The following is a 21583-nucleotide window of genomic DNA, read 5'->3' as shown; positions in this document are numbered from 1 at the left end:
ATCAGTACTATGAGCCTCTGTAAAATCAGAGAAGTTCCTGTGTTTGTTACATTTCAAATACACCCGCCAGCCAATGAAGCTCACTGGTAATACGTTGTTGAGACGGTGTCGTCACTCTGGCCGTGGCAGTGCATTGCTGATGTCATTGAAAGTAGCGCCGCTATACGTCCGGGAGTACGCATTGCCCGATATTAAACTTACAAACTGAAAATAAATTGCATATGCTGTGCAAAAGGTGTCACTGTTGACTTGTTCATGAAAGCTATTGCCTTTGCCCTCGTCACTCCGTCGGCCACATTATCAAAATCAATACGTTACCCTATCCTGGAATGTCATTCACCATACATTTTTAATCCCAATTTTCACCCACGCATTTACGAGCCGTCTGTGTCACCAACTCACTACGGTATTGCTAAGTATTTTGACTTGACTCAAAATTGTGTGATTGCCTTTGTAATAACCGAACATTGTTTGGCACTTTCAATTAGTACTTGCCAATTAGTTGTCAGTTTGTTAGTTTGACACATACGTCTGTTAGCTCCTACCTGAGGGTTTATGTCGCTTTACGAGTGAATTTAGCGAGGGAGGTCAGGATAACAGTAGCATAGTATCACATTGAGATTAAAAAGGGTCAACTCTCCTTTGATCGGCGTGAGCCATGCATAGCGGAGATCTGTTACGTTCACCATGTCCTAAGTCTGTCTGGACACGCTGGCAAAATTTGTGATGCCTCTTTCCAAGAAAGCAAACGATACGAGAGGCCATCTGATAGTTACAGTTAGTGAAATATCTTGTTTAACTCTTATTTTAACAGAGGGAGTTGCAAGCTAGCTTTGTGACCGTATTGCATAATTTAGTAAGATCTTGTTTGGCATATTATCATTTAAAAACCAAGAGTTTTTTTTTTTTTATCACTGTCATTTGCCCTTGATTTCAAGTCTTGGAAGTGGATAAGATTGACAGAATTGCTTGAATAGTTTCACTTTGTGATAGGAAAAGACTCCTGGATTCAGTAGATTCCAGTAATTTGGATTTAAGCAGATTGCACAGTTTGGAAGAACCAAACAGAAACATAAGATGGATTTGGGGGCCATGAATATACACCAGGCAACATATAAATTAATTTCACACTTAATTTTTTAGGTTGAAAAATTTACTATACTAATGACAACTCACCTCAAACCCCATAAGCATATTGTGCTTTCACAGTATAACTCAGAAAATCAGTGTGGAGCTCAGCATGTATTGGTCAGTACACTTTAACCCATTTATAGCTCTGATATACTATCACCCTGTAACAGAAATCAAAGGGTTGTCACATTATGACAGAGTGTTGTATGCAAATATCACCAACAGGTTTATAGGCCCCTGTCCTGTAAGTAATGGAGTTTCCCTTAGGCGTTTTAGTCATAGTCGAGTGAAACAATATCAGTTGAATCTGCAGTTGTTGCAAAGTGACATGCTATGCGCTAATCCAAGAAAGTTCCATGCCGCCAACACACACTCGGCCACTTCTAAGTGGCATTATTAATTTCATGTGACGGTGTCTATTTTTGTTGCTCCGTACTGGACAGGGCTAATGCTGGAAACACGCTGTACCCCAGCCCTCACCCTCAAAGTCTGTGAAGATAAAACCTGAGCCACCCAAGGAACATGCTGTTCATATATCAGTATGCTCCCCCTGCAGAGAAAGGTGGGGAGATGGAGAATGCGCAGTTTGCTCCAGTAGCCTGTTCCAAAACTCTTCTCGGGGATAAAACAATCCTGACTTGACCATTGACTCAAGTTGCCAGATTTACAGGGAAGTTTTCCACACCATGGCCCTGGAGATCTATTAAGTTTTCCTATGGTCTACTACGCAAAGCCTTGCATTACTTTACAAAACATTACGTAAGCACGGCAGAAGTTTGGTGTAACATGTGCTTCTAATGTCAAAAGTGATGTAGTGAAATTTTTAGTGGTACTTTTATTTTACATACCCCATGTTCTCTGTGTATAATTTGTCCTCGAGTGCAGTACATTATTTTTACCCCCCTGTTGATTTACAGGTTGCTGTGTGATCTAAGCATGCTTCATATTGCTTGGCAAGCGGAGTCATTCTTGAATGCTAGCTGTATGTGCTTAGCTGTGCATGTGTGCCTTCATAAATCTGCTTGGCCACATCAGCCAAAACAGCTCTGTGACAAGCACAAAACATATCTGCTGATTTTGCATAGTACTCATAACAGGCTTGAGTCAGTTTTACACTGACATATGCAGGGTGCGATATGCACTTTTTTTTTAACAAAGGGAAATTGCCCAGCAACTGACAGATGGTGGGGTTTAATCTTGAGCTTTGTAGCTCTCCATGGGTGCTCGGTAACTTATGCTAAGTCTGATGCTGGAGATAGCTGAGAGTTACTTTGGAGAGGAGCGTCAGTTAGATGAATAACTCTGAATATAAGAACTTCACCAGAAGTGAGTGAAAAAGACACAGAAGAGAGTGAAAGCGAGTGAAAAAGACACAGAAAAAAGAGACTTTTTTGCCTTTTGTGTTGGAAAAGTAGCAGTCACCATACTTTTAAAAAACTGTAACGTTTGTTTTCAGTCGTCATATTTTTCCATTTGTAACCCTGTCACCATCATAATTCCCCTTTTTTCTTGTTCTTTTTGTGAACTTATGTACTATTACAAACAATAGCTCTTGGTGATGGAGTGGGAAAAAAATGCAAGACAAGTCAGTGGGAATGACCTCTCTCAAATTATTACCCAAAAGCCTTTTATTCATATGATTTCCTGCATACACGTCATTCATGGCCTGTGTTTGACTATGGACATTGAAACAGCGGTCCTTGTTCTCCATTGGAACTGTGGGAAACATTTCTACTTCACATCCTCCCACCAGCCTCAAATGCTTCCATTCAGCTTACAGCCACATTCATGTTCGCTGCCTTATTTTTTGGGACTTGAAATGCCCACACATTCAAAAATGTCTCCCCTGAAACAGAAATGGGGATTTTAAAACATATAAAGATGTGAATGACAGCTCACAGTACCCAAGATCTTCCCATGCTAATGGAGTATACTGTTGGGTGGTCTATTGGAGACAGAGGCCTGTTGTGAACTGCTCATGCAAAATTGTACTCATGCACACCCGTACCAGGCCGCGGCTGTGTCTTCTAAGCCAATTTCTGATTTTGTGACTAACGTGACCCCTGGTTTAGCGCTGTGACAGTGTCACCACTTCACGTGTTTTTGATGCACTCTGTGAGCCAAAGGTTTAAATCTGTCTCGCCCACCTTTTTTTTGGACGAGTGACCAAAAAGTTCAGTCAAGAAACATTTCTCTGTTGCAGAGAGCCAAGCAGGGTCGGATTATCCTTACCCAAAAACATTTCATTTCTTTTTCCATCTTAGGTGACACCAGATGATCTAGTTTTAATTACAACACCCTCCAAATGCTTTGGTTACTGACTGATGCATGAGAGAGAGGGTCAAAATGATGTTTCGCAAAGTTATTACTGGACAGACAGTGATTTCTTTGTTTCCATATTAATTCAAACTCCATTTCACAGTGCACCTTCTGCGGTTTTAAAGTAACCAACTGTCTAGTTCTGTAAAAAGCAGTAACCTCTGAGAGTCAAGTGTGGTTTTGGTTATATTAAGGTGAGGCATAGAAAGACCATTTCAAAAATTGTTGCCAGTCGCTCAGCTGTGCACTTCTGAAGGAGAGACATATAAACATATTCAGTTATTAGTACTTACCTTTAGAATTTTAGGGCCATTCATTGTAATGTTTAATAATAACATGGACTTCAAAACATCTTATCTAGCAAAGCTAAATCAACGTGCTAACATACATATATACCATGCAAGAGGAAGCTATACCAAAGAGAAGGTGATAGAAAAGATCAAATAGGCCTGTGTGCACCAATTGACCTGAAGTGTCTACCAAATGACCTCTCATGTCTACCTGTCACGGATGACCATCTGCTTACCTTTACAACACTTTCCAAATAAGTACCAAAGAGGCATGCTAGTTACCCCTGTAAATCTAAAACCTCAACCTCTTGTTGAACCGCCGGGAAACAATAAATATCCCTTTAATCATTGCCCATTGAAACGTATGAATGATTAATAATGCAGCGCGTAACAGCATGTTTTGGACCACAGCAGTATTTCTCAGTTTCAATCCTGTGTACCCATAGAACAACAGACTTTATTTTACCCTGGTCCCGACACCACCATCTGAACTAATTTGACTAGAAAGAAGAAACACCCATCTATAGCACCACTCACTAGTATTGGAGTGACACAAAAGAGCAAAATGCACACACTTGACCACTCTCGATCATCTTGTCCCCTTGATGGAAATTTGATGATATGATATAATAATGTAAAATGTTGTTCAAATTTGTGCTTCTTGGCCAGAAGACAGTCACATGTGCACTTCCTCTGTCCTTGCGCCCTGGTCTTGGTGCGCGTCCAGGGAATGTGAATGGGATGCAAGGCACCGTTTAAAAAACCTTGTGAGGTCTACTGGCCACAGCTTCTCATCTGCCGGTGAAACCCAACCCGTCCTGTCACTCTTGTTTTATAATCGTAACATTCTCATATTCTCTATGTGGGCAGGGAGAGAAGTTTCCAATACAACATGCGCGTGTTTGTGTGGTGGGTGTGGGGCAGAGTGGGTATAGGAAGGTGTGAGCATTGGTAACACTATCCCTTTAAACATTATAAATCTATAGCAGTTCATCTCAAGAGAGCAGGACTAGGATAACTGATATAGAGGACAGGGGAAGGCTGCAGTATTTTCTCAGCTGTAGCTTTCTGTTCTTCTGTGCTTTAAGAATGTAAGGCACTTCTAATGGGCCACAATTTCAGATGACTAATCAGAGAGTGTGACGGTCAGCCCTTTCACAGCAGCTCTAATTCACCTTTGCCTCCAACAGGTGGGTTTGGTTTGGGCTGACACAACACAGCTCACATCTCCTTTAGAAAGTGTGGGTTCTTTAGTAACGGAGTGCCAACGGGAGTTTTCTGGTTTTCTTTTCTTTTCAACTGTATATTTGTTGTCCAAATTGCTTAATATGAAGATCTATTATATATTACAATTTAACGACAGATCAGCAAGATCATAGTGTTTTCCCCGGATATTTCAGCGGACTGGCTCAGATAAATGATTGTATGAATGTGTACAGGGTTTCGTTTAACATGGGGTCTAGACAGCATAGCAAGTGGAAAACCCTCTGGCTGGATGGCTATTTTTAGAGCTGGCTATTGTTGGACCCTGGAAACCTCTGTAATCCGACCGGATCTTTTCATAGGGCTGCTGATAAATGAGTTGGCACACACCTGCCTCCATGCCACTCGCTCTGCCCTCATACACTGGATGGGCTCAGTATCAGCTTCTTAAACTCTCAGAGTCTGCTGGTTAAATTCAGAAGACAAAAATCCAGCATTACCTCTGTCCAGGGTTATGGTTTGGGGTACGTGGGTGAACAGGACATTCATAGGACCACCGTTTGGCAAATATAAACATGGCATGACTTCATTTGCCAAAGTAAGCAGGCTAGGGGTAAAATATTTCATGTTTAAGCAGAAGGACCTGGTCTGGGTTTGTTCTGGAGTTAAGATGAAGTAATTTATTAATTGAATGTGGTAGGAAAATGAATTGGCCCTGACCTAGGTCTTGACTTAGGTCATGCTTGGATCTTAATTGAGAGTGGATTTACGCCTAGTGGACAGAAACAGTGGTGCTGGTTAGGGGCCAGACAAATGGTGGATGTTGGTCTGGAGAGATCAGCATGGACCGCAGGAGTTTTAACACTGAACCACCTCACTACGTTATTTACAGTTCAGTCTGTCAACAAGTGACAGGTGCAGCAACCATACGAACAAGACCTCTGGTTTGTGTCACAGACCCTCTGGAGAAGAGTTTTTTTATCTTCCTTCCTTCCCTCTCTCCTCTCTCGCTTGTCTATCTCTGCACACGTATATAAACATGTTCGTCCATGTATCTGTACGTGTGTCAGTCCTTCAGTTCAGTCACAAGACCACTGGCGCGGCGAACAGGGTGGACATATCATATGTGCACGCACACACATCCACACGTACGCTGCATGAGACACAGGTCTCCACACTGTGGTCAGAGTCTTGTCAGAATGCCAGAGTATTGTATAATGTAAGACTGGTCTCACTGACCACTGCTAGCAGGGACGTCAGTGCGTGGGTGTTCTGAGGGACGGGCTGCAGGGGCCCGCTACACTTTTAAAGCTAGGCATTCATCGGATGTTCATTATCACTGGCATCAGATTGCCTCAGAGTTCACTGCGGGGAGCATGGGAATGACAAGAAACTTCACTAACTACGCCTTGAGAAAGGCAGGCATTAGGTAACTGTAGATTAAGCCATCAGCGCTGGATTCTAGAGATAGCGAGACAGCCATGCTGCAGATACGGTGCGCTCCCTAAACTGCAGATCAGAGTACAGAAATGGGGGGGGGGTTGGGGGTTTGGGGCGGCTCACAATCTTCTTTTTGTTTCAGAAACCGGAAACCAGATTTACCCTGTGAACTTGACACCTCGCCATGCAAATCATAGATGACATGTGTCAAATTCGAGGCCAAGGAAACCATCACCTTTAGCATGCACGTCATGTACACAGGCACACCTCTCTGAAGCCCCCCTGTGTATTGCAACAGGCAACAGGTCAGAGTTTAAGGGGTTTGACATACTTGGACCTGAGCCTTTCCCCATTTGGAATAAAAGATGGAGTGCACACTGGAGTGCACACCTCTTTGAACCCCAAGTATAACGTGACAGGCAAAGGGGTGCTCGGCATACTTGTGTCCAGTCCTTTCCACATTTGGAATAAAATATGGAGGTGCTCTAGATGTTACCTACGTTAAACTACAAAAACATAACACTCAGCTGACCACGCAACTCAAGCCCCATGCTGTGCACACGCTCTACAAACACACCATTCTGTACCACCCCCCCTTCCCAGGATGTAAATTTGCAACCAAAAGAGAGAGAGAGAGAGAAAGACTTTTGAGCATACATGATCAATCAAAGACGAACCAATGAAAAGACCAGTCTAAACCAGTTCAGATAACTGTAACGTTGGACTGAGTGTGTATTTATTGAAATACATTTGTGATAATATGTGTATCTTCCATTTGTGTAGCTGTCTAAACAACCCTAAGTTTTTTCAGCATTAATGTGCAATTGAGTAACTAGTCAGCTAGCAAACAAGACTTGTTACATGCCCTCATTTACCAGGAAATGGTCAAGGCCACAATGATGAAGAATCAACGTTTGTTCCTTTTTAAACTGTGACCAGTGAGGCATGACAAAGGACCCCATGGAATGGTGTTACACAATGCCACACTCCATGAAATGCACATTAATCTTTATAGAAGGGAACTGATGTCAATATGACAGTCTCCTGAAGATGCCTGCAGCTCTGTTTTGTATATAACATCTTTCTTCCTTCCTTCCTTCCTTCCTTTTTTTCTTTACACCATTGTTACTATACTTCTGTCCCTCCCCTCATTTCTGCTTTCCCTCGCTTTTTTTCCATTGTGCCTGCCAAAGATCAAAAAAGGAGTCCAGATGACATGATCAGATGTCTGACACATAGAGGCAGGGGGCTGAAAGGCCTTGGTAATAGACCTGGCACAGAGGGCGGGACCTCGTTCGAAGGCCTGTGTTATACCACTGTTAACACCTCGCGCAATGGCGGCCATCCACAGAACCGAAAACTGAATCCATTTTTGGTTTCCGACACCATGCTTGTCTCACTTATCACAGGTAGAGCAAAACTGGGTGAGTCACAAGCCATGAGTATCAGACTACTGTAAGTATTTTGACCACGAGCCAAACGCCTTCACCCCTCCACGTGCTCTCTTGCAGCTGCCATGTGTGTTTTGCATGTTCATTAACTGTGATGAAGGTATAAGATGGAAGATTTTAAGCAAGGGCTTTTCTCTTTTTTTTGATTAACATTGTGTCGGAAGCCAGCTGACAGATCAGCCTTGAGAAACTGGCCAACGGTCTCATCAGCCAGTAATTAATAATGTGACCTAAATGAGCTTAGTCTGACCTCAGTCACACATAAAAAAAAAAAAGGATTCACATAAAAAGACAATACCTGGGACTTGAGCCTGGGTCAGGTCATCTATTGTCCCTGCTGCTGTGTCTACTGAAAGTACTTGCGTTGTCCGCATTGTGGATTTTGTAAAATTGTGTAAAAAAAAGAGTTTCCGTCGGAAAAAAGAAAAAAAAAACAGCAATGACTTGTTGATGGTGCCTCCGCTTATTTTGGTAGATAAGAGATCTCTCATTTTCTGTGGTTTGGGACCTTCCCATAACCTGTCACTGTGAGACCAGTCACACTGTGTGGACTTACCGAAATATTTTGGGTGAGTTAGCATCATTCCAGTGAGTGACAAGCCCATGTTCAGGTTTCACCGCCGTGCTATTTCTCTCTTAGACACTTTAGACAAGATTGCTTTGCAAACATCTTTGACATCTTTTGAATATGCTGTGTATCATACTTCAAAAGACATACTGCTCTGGTACATATGCACAGTGTATGATACAAAAAAAAAAAGGGCGAACATTAGCTGAAGCAAGTGTGATGTTTTGAATTACATGGTACTCTCTCTCTCTCTCCACACTGTTAACTGTTAACTGATAATACGGTGACACGCTAAGGCCATGACGGTTCTTCATCTCTGTCAAACCTGACTTCTCAAAATACCGCTGTGGGTTAACCGATAGGAAAAAGGCACTTCCTGCCGTGACGTCACAGTCACCTGTCCAATCACACACGCGGGTGCAGATGTCACGCTTCATAGTGAGAATTTTGCAGGTTGTGTGTGTGTTGGCAGTTTTGACAGGGTTAACACAAGATAGCCTTTGTCGGCTAGTAGCGCTTGAATTAAAGATAAAATTAAATGTGTATTACCGACAAAATACTAAAGACAAAAAAGTTTTTGGTTGTTTTGAATGTATTTATTAAATACGTTTTTCAGTCTCCGTATATATATATCTTCTTTATTTACAACATTTACGAAATCTCACAAATATAAAGTCTTTTTTTTCCCTTGTAAGCGTACACACGTATAACAAACATAGAAAATAAAGAGAAAATATTCATGTAAGTACAATTATAACTCTGAAGTGCTCGTAGCTGCTAATGTATTTTTCACATTTCGTCATGTAACCAGTTGATATATTGATGTAAGTTAGAAATAAAACAAAAATACAATTAAAACAACAGTACACATTTTTACCATTGTCAGTAAGGCTATTGTAAGGCAAAGGTTTTCTCATTAAAAATTCTGGGTGCCTTAATACAAGGGTGATTGCTATACAAGTTACTGTGATTATCCATCAACAGGATAGTTTTCACCCCACAGTCATGATATTTGATATTATAGGGTCCTTAGGATCTTTACAAAAAATAGATATGGATACTTCAAGTATTACACAACAATTGAAAACAAACACCTTTCTGTTTTCAATTACAAAACATGTTAATTGCACTTCAGCATGTTTGGTTGAACTGAAGTATGTCCAAGAACATCTTGAAAGTTCCGCAATAGTGACATAAAAATAAATGTATTGCAAAAAGAGATACAGGAGAAATTATTTGAAAACACTGTGATGTTCATCTGATATCCAAAATACTTAGAAACGCGTATACAAAGACGCACATCTGTTTGTGAAAACGTGACGCAAGCTGGCTAAGGCACTATGGACGCTGAAGTGATATGGGACATTTACTAGATTTGTTGGCATATTAGTTTAGTCACGATTGTGCTAATGTCAAAGGGAGAGCCAAAAAATATATTCCCTTTTTATGAGATTACTGGCCAGTGGTAGATGGCCAGTGTAGTTGACCTGTTGTATAATATGCAAGAAGATAAGGCTTTTAAAGGTGTATATCATCAAATAACCTGCAATATAACAGTCCTCCTTTGGTCCGTGACCTCTTATGTATCCACTATATGGACTTTTAAAGACCTTTTAAAAATGTCCATGCTAAAGTGAATAAAGCTGTCTCTATGCATGGGAACAATCTTTAAGTGGCAGAGAGAGACCTGTACGGTAGATTGCTCTGGTCTCTTTTTTGTTTACAATGCCTTCCTAAAGATGGGACAATTTTTTCTAGAAAAATCTCTGGCTTATGGCCTATGCATAAATACTACTTTAAACATAACGTGTTCACAGACATTCACAACTCCCTTACTGAAGAACTTTACAGCGTGAAGAATTTGCATAGCAACGAAGCCACTCCAAAATTACAAACACCAAGACAATAATAAAAATATAGAAATTAAATGCCCTCAAATTTTGTATGACTGTTCAAAAAAAAAAAAAAACCCATCTGTGTAACAATAAAATTCCATGACGTTTCCATGAAATAGTGTCCAAAAGAAAATTAAGTGGAAAATGTGCTGATACCATTGTAACAGTGACCTCACAACCTGGAGAACAAATCAGTTTGGCCTCCTATTAAAGAATCAGTGCCGTGGAAGGAGCCAACTTCTTTTTCTGACTTTAGTCTCCCTGGTTGTGTTGTTATAATTATTACTGCACTAGTTTCTTCCTCTGTGTCCTTTAGTTTCTCTACTCTTTCTATCCTTGTTGAGCAGTTTGTTTTTCAAAATCCAGCACCGTCAAACAAAGACATGTCTTCTCCTCCACCTCTTCCAGTCCCCCTTTTAGAAAGGCAGGGTATCCATGAAAATTTTGTCCACAATGGGGGGTGGAGGCACCAGATCCTCCAGCTTCAGGTAGAAGATCCGCTGTAGGCCTTGGGTGCACAGAGTCCGCAGTTCTGGCAGCTTCCCCAGAAGACGGGACAAGTTAGGCTGAGGTCGGTTGGGGTCCGGACTGCCACCTGCGACATGATCTCGGAGGCATGTGATCAGCCGGCTCTGGAACTCCTCCACACGCTTGGGCTCTTTCAGTCCATGGCGGTCTGAGTGAGAAGACACAGAAAAAAACTCAAGTTGACTTCCAAACAAAGTTAGAAAAAGAAAAAAAAAAACCCCTCTTCTCAGTACTCTCTTAACTGATGTCAAATTGTTGGATGATTCAAGAAAATGAACTTGTGTTGGAGTTGTGGTTAGCGAAATTTGGTTTTTAGGCTGCTAGATGATAAGTGTGATTTTTGACGTCATGGTGTAAGAGTATTTGAGTGGTCTTTGGTTTAACTTGACTCATTTCTTACCTGCTATGATGACAAGGGCTGCCAAACAGGCGAAAGTTGACACATCTAAGTTCATGCGATGAAGACTCTGGGAGAAATCCATAATGGAGTCTATCCAGTCGCCGAAGCCTCGCACGCACTGCAAGCGATGCAGGACGATACCGTTGCAGAAGATCAACTTGTCTGTCTCAGGGTTTGATCTTAGGACCCAAGAAACAATAGACAAGTTAACATCCAACACTTACACAGAAGCACACAGAAGTTTTTTGTTGTTGTTGTTTGTTTGTTTGTTTTATATTAAAATTGTCTGAAGCACTTAAAAAAGCCTCACATGACCATCACAGTGATATTCACCTGTATGCTAATCGCAAAATGAAGAGTTCAACGAAAGCGGACTCCAGGAGAAGTTCCCGATCCTCTGGGCAGAACGCCATGAACCCTGGAATGGCCTCGGCCCATTTACGTATAACGTCCATGGTGCCAGTGAGAAGATCATAAAACTGCTGGATGTCACTTGCATCCTCCTTTTCTGTCAGGCTCGTCACTGATTCCTGGTACTGGGTATTAAGGGAAAGGAGATGTACCAGTTAGATAAGGTCACACCCCTACTCCTAAAATTCAAGTTATGCTCAGTTAAGTAAGAGCAACACTACAAGTTCTTCAGCTGAACAGCAGTTATTAATAATGTGGTTTTCAATATGTGAACAAAAGAGGTATGCCATGAAGATCTACAGACTGGACAGAATTTCTCTTTTTGGTTTGTATTTATGGTTTTATGCTTTCATGCTCATATATTTTGTTGGTAAAAGAGTCCAGTAACTTACCTTGGAATAGTCTAGTTTGTTCATGGCGGGGCTGGAATCAATATGAGCTCTAACAAGTGAGGCAATGATATTTGCAGGCGTAGCAGGGCTGGTTGTGTCTGGATTGCTCTTAGGTTTCGAAGGCAGCCGACCCCTTCGACCTTTAAGACTGTCTGTGCGAACCACTGCATGGGTATAGACAAATGACTTTGAGTAAATCACACAGCTATCACAATTATATCCGAATATTTATCACATATGGAATATCTCTGATGTATGAATCTTGATGTCAGAACAGATGTCATGTTCTTTCACCTTCTTTAACCATGCCCACTGCAAGACACTTCTGAAAACGACAAAACTGGCAGCGGTTCCGCCGTCGTTTGTCCACGGGGCAATCCTTGTTGGCTAAGCACACGTATTTAGCATTTTTCTGTACAGTTCGCTGTAAAACCAAACCAAAACAGACACAAAGCATTAGGATACAAGAATAACCAAGAAACAACGAGAAACACATCTGTGTGGAAAAATCCCCCCAAAAAACAGTGAGAAACCAGTGGTCTTAGGGAAACAAGAAATGAACTTGAGGTAAACTGATTACTCACCTTGAAAAATCCTTTGCACCCCTCACAGGTGCGTACACCATAGTGCTGGCAGGATGCATTGTCCCCACACACAGCACAGCGACCTTCGTTAGCTCCTGGACTCCGTGTTTTGGGTGATGAATGGGACCCTTCAAGAAGCACGGGGGTATCAAGAGGACCCTGCTCCATCACGAGAGGGTGGAAATGCATGGGGGACATGTGTTGATGTTGTGACTGCTGAGGGAAGGTATCCTCTTCACCGAGATGGGGTTCGTGACCCCCTAAGGGTGACTGCTGCTCTACTGGTGCATTGAAGGTAAAAAAAGACGACTGTTGGGGCAGACCATTTTTATCCGGTACCCAACAACCAGAATTGGGTGAGAAAGGGCTGAAAGGGGGATCCCAGGCAGACGCAGGCTGGGACTGGAAGCCCGGGGTTGGGGGTGAAGCGGCCGCCGACAGAGGGCTGCCGTAGTAGTCGGAGCCGCAGGACGAGACAGTTTCATCTAGGTAGCTGAAGGAGAAGGTGCCGGGGTAACACCCATACACTTGCAGATCATCCAGTTTGAAAGGTGACTGCTGGCTGTGAGGGCTGGAACCTCCAGCCACAGGACTGTTGATGCTGGTGGAGATGCCAGTGGCTGTGACCGCAGCGGAGGAGGTATTGATGTGACAGGAGAAGGCATCAAACTCCCCGGCATAATCACCCACCAGGGTGTTTATGCTGGGCAGGGAGGGGGTGGAGAGCTGCTCTGTCTGACTGCTGAGGTCCATGGCCAGCTTTGTGGAGAATTCTGGGTTCAGGAAGTCGGGGCTGAAGTAATTGTTCTCGTAAGGCAGGGTTCCATACTGGGTTTGAACACAGGGCATTGCTGTAATGGCAAAGACAAAAACAAAAACACATTTTATTTTTAAAAAAAAGTTTACGACTTCAAATGCAGTAGCTGACACTCTCTGCTAATCCCACCCCCCCCTTCACTAATCCCCCAAAATTTGTCAATGCCTGTCATGTTGCAGGATCAAAAAGGAGTTGCTTTTTGACACCTTTTTTATTTACTACTGTAACCAGGCTTTTGCACAACTACCTGAAAACAGTCACATTTTCTTCAAGGCTTCCCAGTCGCACCAAGGGACTTTCACAGATCTTTCAGAGATTCCCAGAAAAGCTTAGAAAGCCTGCTATCTGAAGAAGGATAGTCTATCTGAGGGATATTCCATTACCAGCTCTTAATGCTTTGAAACCCCCTTTGGTTATAAACACGGCAACTGTGTTCCCTTTGGACTGACAGCACTAAGGAGTACATGGGCTCGGGTTTCAGACTTAAGCAGGGTGCCAACGAAAAGGTTAGGGGATGAGAGAGGCGGAACAGGGGTGTGTGTGCATGTGTATGTACGTGTGGTGGCTAGAGAAAGGGGGATCCTCTTGATCACCAAAACAAGGATTACTATATGGATGAGTGTAACAGCTGAGTGAAGCGTTATACTCTCTGCAGTGCTTTTAAGTGCTTTAAAAAAAAATAAAGAAGCCATAACAAAACACCAGTAATAATAATAATAATAATAATAATAATAATAATAATAATAATAATAATAATAATAACAATAATGTTATTTGGCAGGGAAACTGAACTGAACAACTGAACATAACAAGCTCAGTACAGTCTACCTTGACCTGAAATATTATTCAGCTACTCTTACGATGAGTGTCTTTACTGATAATTACTTAATTACTAATACATAAACACAACCCAACCATTGTGTAGCTTACCATATTACAATGTGAAACTGCACTGACATGGAGAATATTATGTCTTTTTGCTGTGCTATCTGGTCAACCATGAATTCCTTATGTACAGTATTAAGATATGGCAATCACACACCCCTAAGTCTAGAGACGGCGGGGAGCATCCTTGACCCCCCACGGAGGACGTTAACATCATGAGGTCATAGTAAAAACTATGCACGGGGCGTGCTTGCAGACAAATACGTGCAATTATAATAAGCTGTGGACAAGGTAGACACGCCAGGGAGACATTCGATAGTCGCTACCGCCACCTACAAAACAGACAGAATGCCTCTCACTTCGCCACCTGTTTGCTCTACATCATCAAATCCAGCACAACGGTAACGCATAAAGACGGCTGAGATATATTCAGTTTTGCATACAAGAACAACAGTACATGATACGGTTAAAGATACTTGGCTTTAAAATACGCTAAAGCCGTTGAGATAATCCACAAGTTGACATCTACGGTTCCTTCAACCAAGAACTGATACCCGAGCGTTCTAAAATTAAATCATTTAAATTATTGTTAAGTCCAAGGGTCAAGCTTATGGAAAACTTGAAAGAGATGACAAAATAGTTATACTCGAGAAAAATAAAAATTTGAAAAGGATATGAATCAGCTATTGACAATTAAATTCACTGTAAATCGTTAATTAACGGAATATACTATTATTCAGAAACAGACAAGTATTGACTGAATTTGAGAAACCATATTCAGAAATATGCACGCAACGAGAAACTAAGTGTGCAGAGTCTTTACCTACAACTAAGAGTAACACACCCCCTTGGCGCAACTGAATTATAAAATGAGTGTAAACAGCAGTTTCATACAGTGAAAGAATTAAATATGAGTGAGAACCATTTACCAACCTGCTTGAAATGTTCTCCAAAACCAGGGTCAGTATTCCTTTAGATCCTAATGGTTTGATACGATGAAAGGAGCAACATTCAGTCTCATACCCAGGAACTGTTTGCGCTTCTTCACACAGACGCACAGTTCAATATATTTTGCCGTTACGTTTTCTTAAGGCGTGTCTTTCTCCATAAATGGATTGAGGCGGAGAAATTTCCGGACAAAGAACCAATGAAAATGTTCATAGTCTTACGTCCTTTATCGTTGACGCACACGCGGGATTCCATTGACGCAAACACTGCCGAATTCTCTGATCTAAGAATAGACCGCAGTGACAACACGCGCTGGGCTATAACAGTCGGGAATAAACTATATATAGACATCGAGTGATGCCACTGTTTTGCTAAAAGCTCAGTAAGAAAATGTGCAGGTGCTAAATTTATTTTGCACTTGATATCTGTGTGTTCGACAAGCTATAACAAAGGCACAATAAGGAAGTCTATGTTCTGGTATGGAAATCTGAATTTAAAGTATTAGCCAACCTACTGATATTACTGCTATAGGAAAGTTTATTTTTAACCAACGTAAAGGGTGATGTAGTCCGCTCATTTATACGTTCATTTTATTCCAGCAGCAGATAAGAACGACTGCATCAAAATATACAAATCCTGCTCATATTTCATCATGACGTTTCTTTCTCTCATTCTGTTCCATCTCATATTACATATTTTGATTATTAATTGACTGACAGTCTCGACACAGATATGTCACAGTGCTATCTGAAGGCTGTATATTAAATATTGTATATGTAAATGTGTACATAAGTACACTCTTTCATTTACGGAAAGGGACAAAAAGTAAACAGTGCACATTTTCTCATGCACGGAAGGGAAGTCTGGCATTCTAAGAACAACTGTGTTATATAATATGGGTAAGGTAGCTTCCATTGTAATGTGGATCAGCTGGATGCATATTTTGAGAAACTGTGACATGGGGTGTGTACATGGAGCTTTGTGTCAATTACTGGCAGTGCTGACTTTGGAAAAATGAACAAGGCGGGGACCAATAGGTAGCCACATGCAGCCTCATAGCCTAGTGAAACACAACATGACAGGACAAGTCGACTGAGAACATTACTCAAGATGTTCTAAAGTTTGAAGGCGGAAAATAAGGGATAGGCAAGGAGTTACTTCTCGGAAGATCAGATGGATCTTAATGAGTTTTGTGTGTGTGGGGAAATGATGATATTTCTCTTTGTATTATGTATATAATTGAAAAGCTGCGTTATGAGTCAGGAGGTTGGTTGATGTGAAAGTCAAAAAAAAAAAGGCATCTTCCCAAATGTTAGGTAAGAACCAATGTAGTTCAGTCTGATGATGAAACAAGTCAGACATGGTTTATACAGAACAGTATACGCATGCTCATCAGAGTTGACTTTCCTGTGTGAAATGTTCTTCTTATTTTAGAAAACAGAACCTTCTATATCCAATAGCCATACACAAAAGTAAACAAACAAACAAAAAAACTCGTTATTTAGTTAGAATTTTGAAAATGATCTAAAATTGTGTCCACGGACTACTTTCTCTGTTTCAGCTGAATTCAGCTGTAGGCTCATGAAAATGAAACATCCCCCATCAAATTCACTCTACAGTTCATGAAACGTAGAAAAAAATGTAAATTATCTTTAAATAATGATGCCTAAGAATAAAAGTATAATATTGCTTACATGTTATTAAGTCTCGAAAGGAAATCAGCCAAAGTAACTAAACTGCCACAAAAACTTCTAAGGAGGTGTTAATTGAAAAACTTCTAACAATTGAAAGTCCTTGCTCTATAGTAACCTCTCGTCTCCATCTGCCCATGGCAGTTTGTCAGCGGCCAAATGTTTAGCGTTAAATATTTCTGTTATGTGATTATGTAAGTGCCAACCTCAGCCAGCAGAATCTGCAAAGCACTAATTACCTCGTCACTCTTCAGCACGTATTAACATGTTCTTAATGAGGATGAATTTATTTTAAAATAGTAGAAGGGAAGAGAGAGAGAGAGAGAGAGAGAGAGAGAGAGAGAGAGAGAGCAAGACGAATGTCCTCAGAGACATCAAATATAGCCACGGACATACGAGTTTCCCTGGAGATGAGGTAAAAGTATAAAAACCTATAGGCACAGCTGCTCTGTCCTTGAGGGTCTCTATTACTTCTAAGTAAGTCAAAATTGCCATAGTGGTTATGCTTGCTGTTGACCTCATCCAGGCATGACCACTATGTAGACCATGTAGAAATTGTTTGTTCTAAGCTGTCTCCGTCGTCCTGGGGAAGGAGAAATTATTCTAATACACACACAGTTTCTACCAACTGTCTGACCGTCATCAGCCCTGACAAAGCCATTTAATTTCCTGTACACCACTTGACACGAGTACAAGTCAAATCTTGAGTTAAACTGAAATTGTTCTGAATGTTTTCTGCTAAAGCTGCCAAGTTCTATTGTAAATAGAAGTAGAACATAGCTTAGTAATCATGCCTGGGCACAACTTGAGATCTCCTCCAAAAAATGTTTGACAGAGGTAATGTCTGAAGTTGTCATAAACTTTCAGAATACTATTCCACATAATGTTCTCAGGATGTAACACCATCTTTCTGAGCACTTATAAAATACACGATACCGTATACTGAAATCTCTACTTGACTGAAGTGTATTCTCACAGAACACTCTTAAAGTAAATTCATGGCAATAAATATGTAATTACAGGGTTTAAATTGCTATCAATCACCTTTAAACATTCCATAAATAGAAACATTTAAACATTAACACCAACAGATGTGGTCCATATCAGTCTGAGTGTGTTACTGTGATGAGTTGTCATAACACTCGGTTTGAAGGCCGTGCGGTGGATAAGAACCGGAGAATGCCTCAGGGGTTCAGTATCTTGCCAAGCAAGACTAATGACCCTACCAAAATGGTCTGGGAATCTGAAAGGTCTATTCCATTAAGATTTCTGTTCCAATTCAGATGTTGCAGATCCTACCCTCATCATTTTATTTATTTATTTATTTTACAAAGTGACTTTTATGAATGTTTATATACAGTGCATCATAAGAGTAACATGGTAATATTAGCAGCATGTGTGTGAAATGTGTCTTTGTGTGTAATATTGTGGGGTTTTTTTTTTATTATAGAGTAGTATAATATTAATACATCTCATTTGTGAATACTATAAGAACCCATCTACCCTTAGCGCATTTGCTGATTTGAACAAATTGGAGTTTAAGTGTTTCAGGTTTTCATTGTGTTCTTATTAAATTTAAGAATGCAAAATGTAAATAACTACACACTTGATAATTATGAATGACAGCCGAGTGAATCAAGAAACACGCTGAACGCGTTCACATAAACGTATAGCCGTAGGTGCAAAATACTGAGCATTCATACAGTCATATGATCAGTAACGCCTGTATGGTAACGTTGAGATCTATTGGTTGCTTGCGACTAGTTAGTCCAGTAAAGAGAGACTGAGACTGGCCCCAGCAAAGTTATTGTAAAGTGATATTTTGTGATATTTTGTGCTTATTAATAAAGATCACAACAATAGCTAACATAACGCATCATAACAATTTTAAGGAAAAAGAATGGTCACATCTTTTCCTAACTATTAATTAAACTAATATAGGCTACGGTAAGATACAAAGAAGCGTGGTGTATAAGCCCTTGTATCTTTCAAATTTCATGGCCTTAAAATAACCTGCATTGCATGCCACTAAATGCTATTTGAGATTCACTGTTTAAAAAAAGCAAAACGTCTCGCTGCTCCCGACCAACTTGATGTTAGACTGCGAAAGTTGTGACTGAAAGTATGTTTTCGCATGGTTTCACTGACATTTTTAACTCCAAGTCTGTTGTGACTATTCATTTGAACAACAATCATTAGCGGTAACCGAACAAATAAAAAAATAAAATATTACCACAAGGTGTCTTTAAATGTGTACTGTACGTCCACACCTTACACACACCTCGTCTATTCAGGCGATATAATAGGGTTTTCACCCATTCCTACCTGTACCGCAGACACCTGTTACACGTGCGCACATCAGCAGACTGTCCGCATCATGTTTCCTTAAAAACTTGGCCGCTTTCCGACTACTCTGAAAGGACGCTTTGTTTATCTTCTTGTTCAGTGTACTGCTCCTGCGAACACGCTCACCTTTCGAGTGACTGCTTATATAGGCTACGCCTCCTCCAATTTCAGTACCACTGCGATTTAAATCTAGAGGAACTAGTCGATAGAGAGACAGAGTGGGCTTTTCTTCCCTGCCTCAGACTACGCAATGCGATACCCTTTTTCCAGCCAGATTGACTTTCCCCCGTTGTTCCACTGCTCTACTAGTAAGAACAGCCGGTGCTTGTCTATTGCAGAAGAGCAGCGGCAGGTTCCTCCGATGACGTAAATGAGAGGCTACCCATTGACGTTGGTGGAATCCCAATCTGTTACGTTGGTTGAGCAGATGTGGAGATCTGAGGACAAAAAGAGTGAAAGGGGGTTTCTAAAAATAGCGAACGGAACAATATCGAATTGTCAGATTTTCTGGTGCTGTTCAAGTAAAATTACATGGATTCTGATTAAGAGACAAAGATAGTTCCGTATGAAGCATCCACATTCAAATTTTCTGAGCGCCCGTCACTTACATTGTTGTTTAACCAAGAGGGGTGGGAGAAGTAGCTATGCACGGAAGCAAGGTAGTTTATCGTTAGTAAGTATGGGCTACATATAAATTCTGTTAATCTGCGAAGGACAGTCTTGCTCTCGAAGTGCGTCATTCCACCTTTTTATATTTTATTATTTTATTATTATTATTATTTTTAAAATTTTACGGAGGTTTTCAGTCTTACGAATGCGGATCCGCCACCAACAATATCAGACTCATTTAGCCGTGGCTCGCACTGTGTCCCTGCATTTTATTCCCGCAGTTTGCTGACATGTTACAGGTTTATGGCCAAAACTAGGAACTGCTAAGAGCAATGTCAATCACCACAAAGACTATTTGTATGTAATTGCTATATTTTTTATTCTAATCCAAATAATGGATGTGTTGCAAAAATCTGAAGACGCAGTCAGATTTAGCATTACTTTATTTAAATTAACATAATGTTATGTTAGTTACTTCGTCGATGAGAAATCCTAAAAAGAACTAAATGACAATAAAGCAAAAACAAACAAACAAAAAACCCCAACAACAACAACAAAATCGACAGAAGTGGGGCAGAATAGGAAGCAAGCCAAAGTACGTCAGCTTCCTAAAGAACTGAATCTCTTTTGTAGCACGGCATATCCAATATTGCCCACTAGTGGCCGTTCCCTGACATCCATGTTCTGAAACCGTCTCATCTCAAAGTTACATGGATATTTTGACCTTGGAACTTAGCTAGTCAATAACCAAAACTCTGTCTTCGATAGCACATACTGAAATCCTTTTTAAGGCTTAAGCCGCCTTGGGATTCACCTCTGTAAATGGATCGCAGCGTACCAAAAATGGTACAGAGGTGGAATGGAAGTGATGGATGGTTCTCAGTGACTCATCACGAAGCCACACTGTCAAATAAACACCCCAAACATACGAGCCACCATATAAAACAAATGCTAAAAGGGGAACGTTGCAATGGCAGCTGCAGTAGCAATACTGGCCGTAAAAGATGCATTCAGTCACGCACATTACACCCGGTCACGGATATGACCTTGGACGAGACAGTGTGACAGTTTGCTGGGGAGTGAAAATACGACTCTTAACAAATATGCGTCCCTAAGAATGTCTTCAGAGACACGATTTGGAGGAGAATTTTGAGAGATGAGAGCAAGGAGGGGTTTGGCAGGTGATTAGAAGGTAGTGACAGCTGAAAATCATATGGGGCACTGTTGGTCACTGACAAGCACAGCTGTGTCATTAGCCGCGGTTTAAGCTAGGCTAGTCAAAATAAGATAAGAGATGGCAATAGGCAATGGTGAAATTCAGAGAAAAAATGGACAGAACAAAAAATGATATGCCAACACAGACTGCTTTAATATCCTAGTTTGGATAACATTAAATATTACAGGACAAATATATAATCACTCCTTTAACATATAAACTCACACACTATGAGTAAAATATTAATAGAATGCAAAAAACATTCATGAATCATTTAGTGATGAAATATAACATTAAAATACTGTAATGAAGGCTTTATAGAGGGTTTGTGGTTGATATATGAGTTCAGTTCCTATAACACTGTGCTGTGAAGGGAATGTATGTGTAGTTGGCATGCTATTATATAAGGCATATTTTATTAAATTATCAGAAGAATGGAAATGCATTTTAAAAAGACTT

At 40.8% G+C, this 21583-nt stretch overlaps 1 protein-coding gene across 1 annotated transcript; it reads right to left on the bottom strand.

The window, feature by feature from the left end:
* Positions 1-9706: 9706 nt before the first annotated feature.
* Positions 9707-15336, bottom strand: LOC115814626 (probable nuclear hormone receptor HR38). Its single transcript, XM_030777529.1, has 7 exons — positions 15248-15336; positions 12613-13463; positions 12323-12452; positions 12029-12192; positions 11559-11761; positions 11226-11404; positions 9707-10973 (listed from the first exon to the last, which is right to left on the bottom strand). Exons 2-7 carry the CDS (start codon positions 13459-13461, stop codon positions 10714-10716), a joined length of 1785 nt encoding a protein of 594 aa, XP_030633389.1. The 5' UTR covers positions 13462-13463; positions 15248-15336; the 3' UTR covers positions 9707-10713.
* Positions 15337-21583: the final 6247 nt, after the last annotated feature.

The sequence above is a fragment of the Chanos chanos genome, chromosome 6, assembly GCF_902362185.1.
Source record: "Chanos chanos chromosome 6, fChaCha1.1, whole genome shotgun sequence".
NCBI lineage: Eukaryota > Metazoa > Chordata > Actinopteri > Gonorynchiformes > Chanidae > Chanos > Chanos chanos.
This window is presented reverse-complemented; position numbering and strand designations above follow the sequence as displayed.

Bases quoted from the DNA above. Each gene is read 5' to 3' on its own strand.
- LOC115814626 (XM_030777529.1), bottom strand. From the start codon at position 13,461: ATGCCCTGTGTTCAAACCCAGTATGGAACCCTGCCTTACGAGAACAAT. The intron at 12,193-12,322 runs GTGAAAGAACAT...ATACCCATGCAG, and splicing joins AGTGGGCATGGTTAAAGAAG to TGGTTCGCACAGACAGTCTT. The intron at 10,974-11,225 runs GTAAGAAATGAG...CTTCTCACTCAG, and splicing joins AGCCCTTGTCATCATAGCAG to ACCGCCATGGACTGAAAGAG.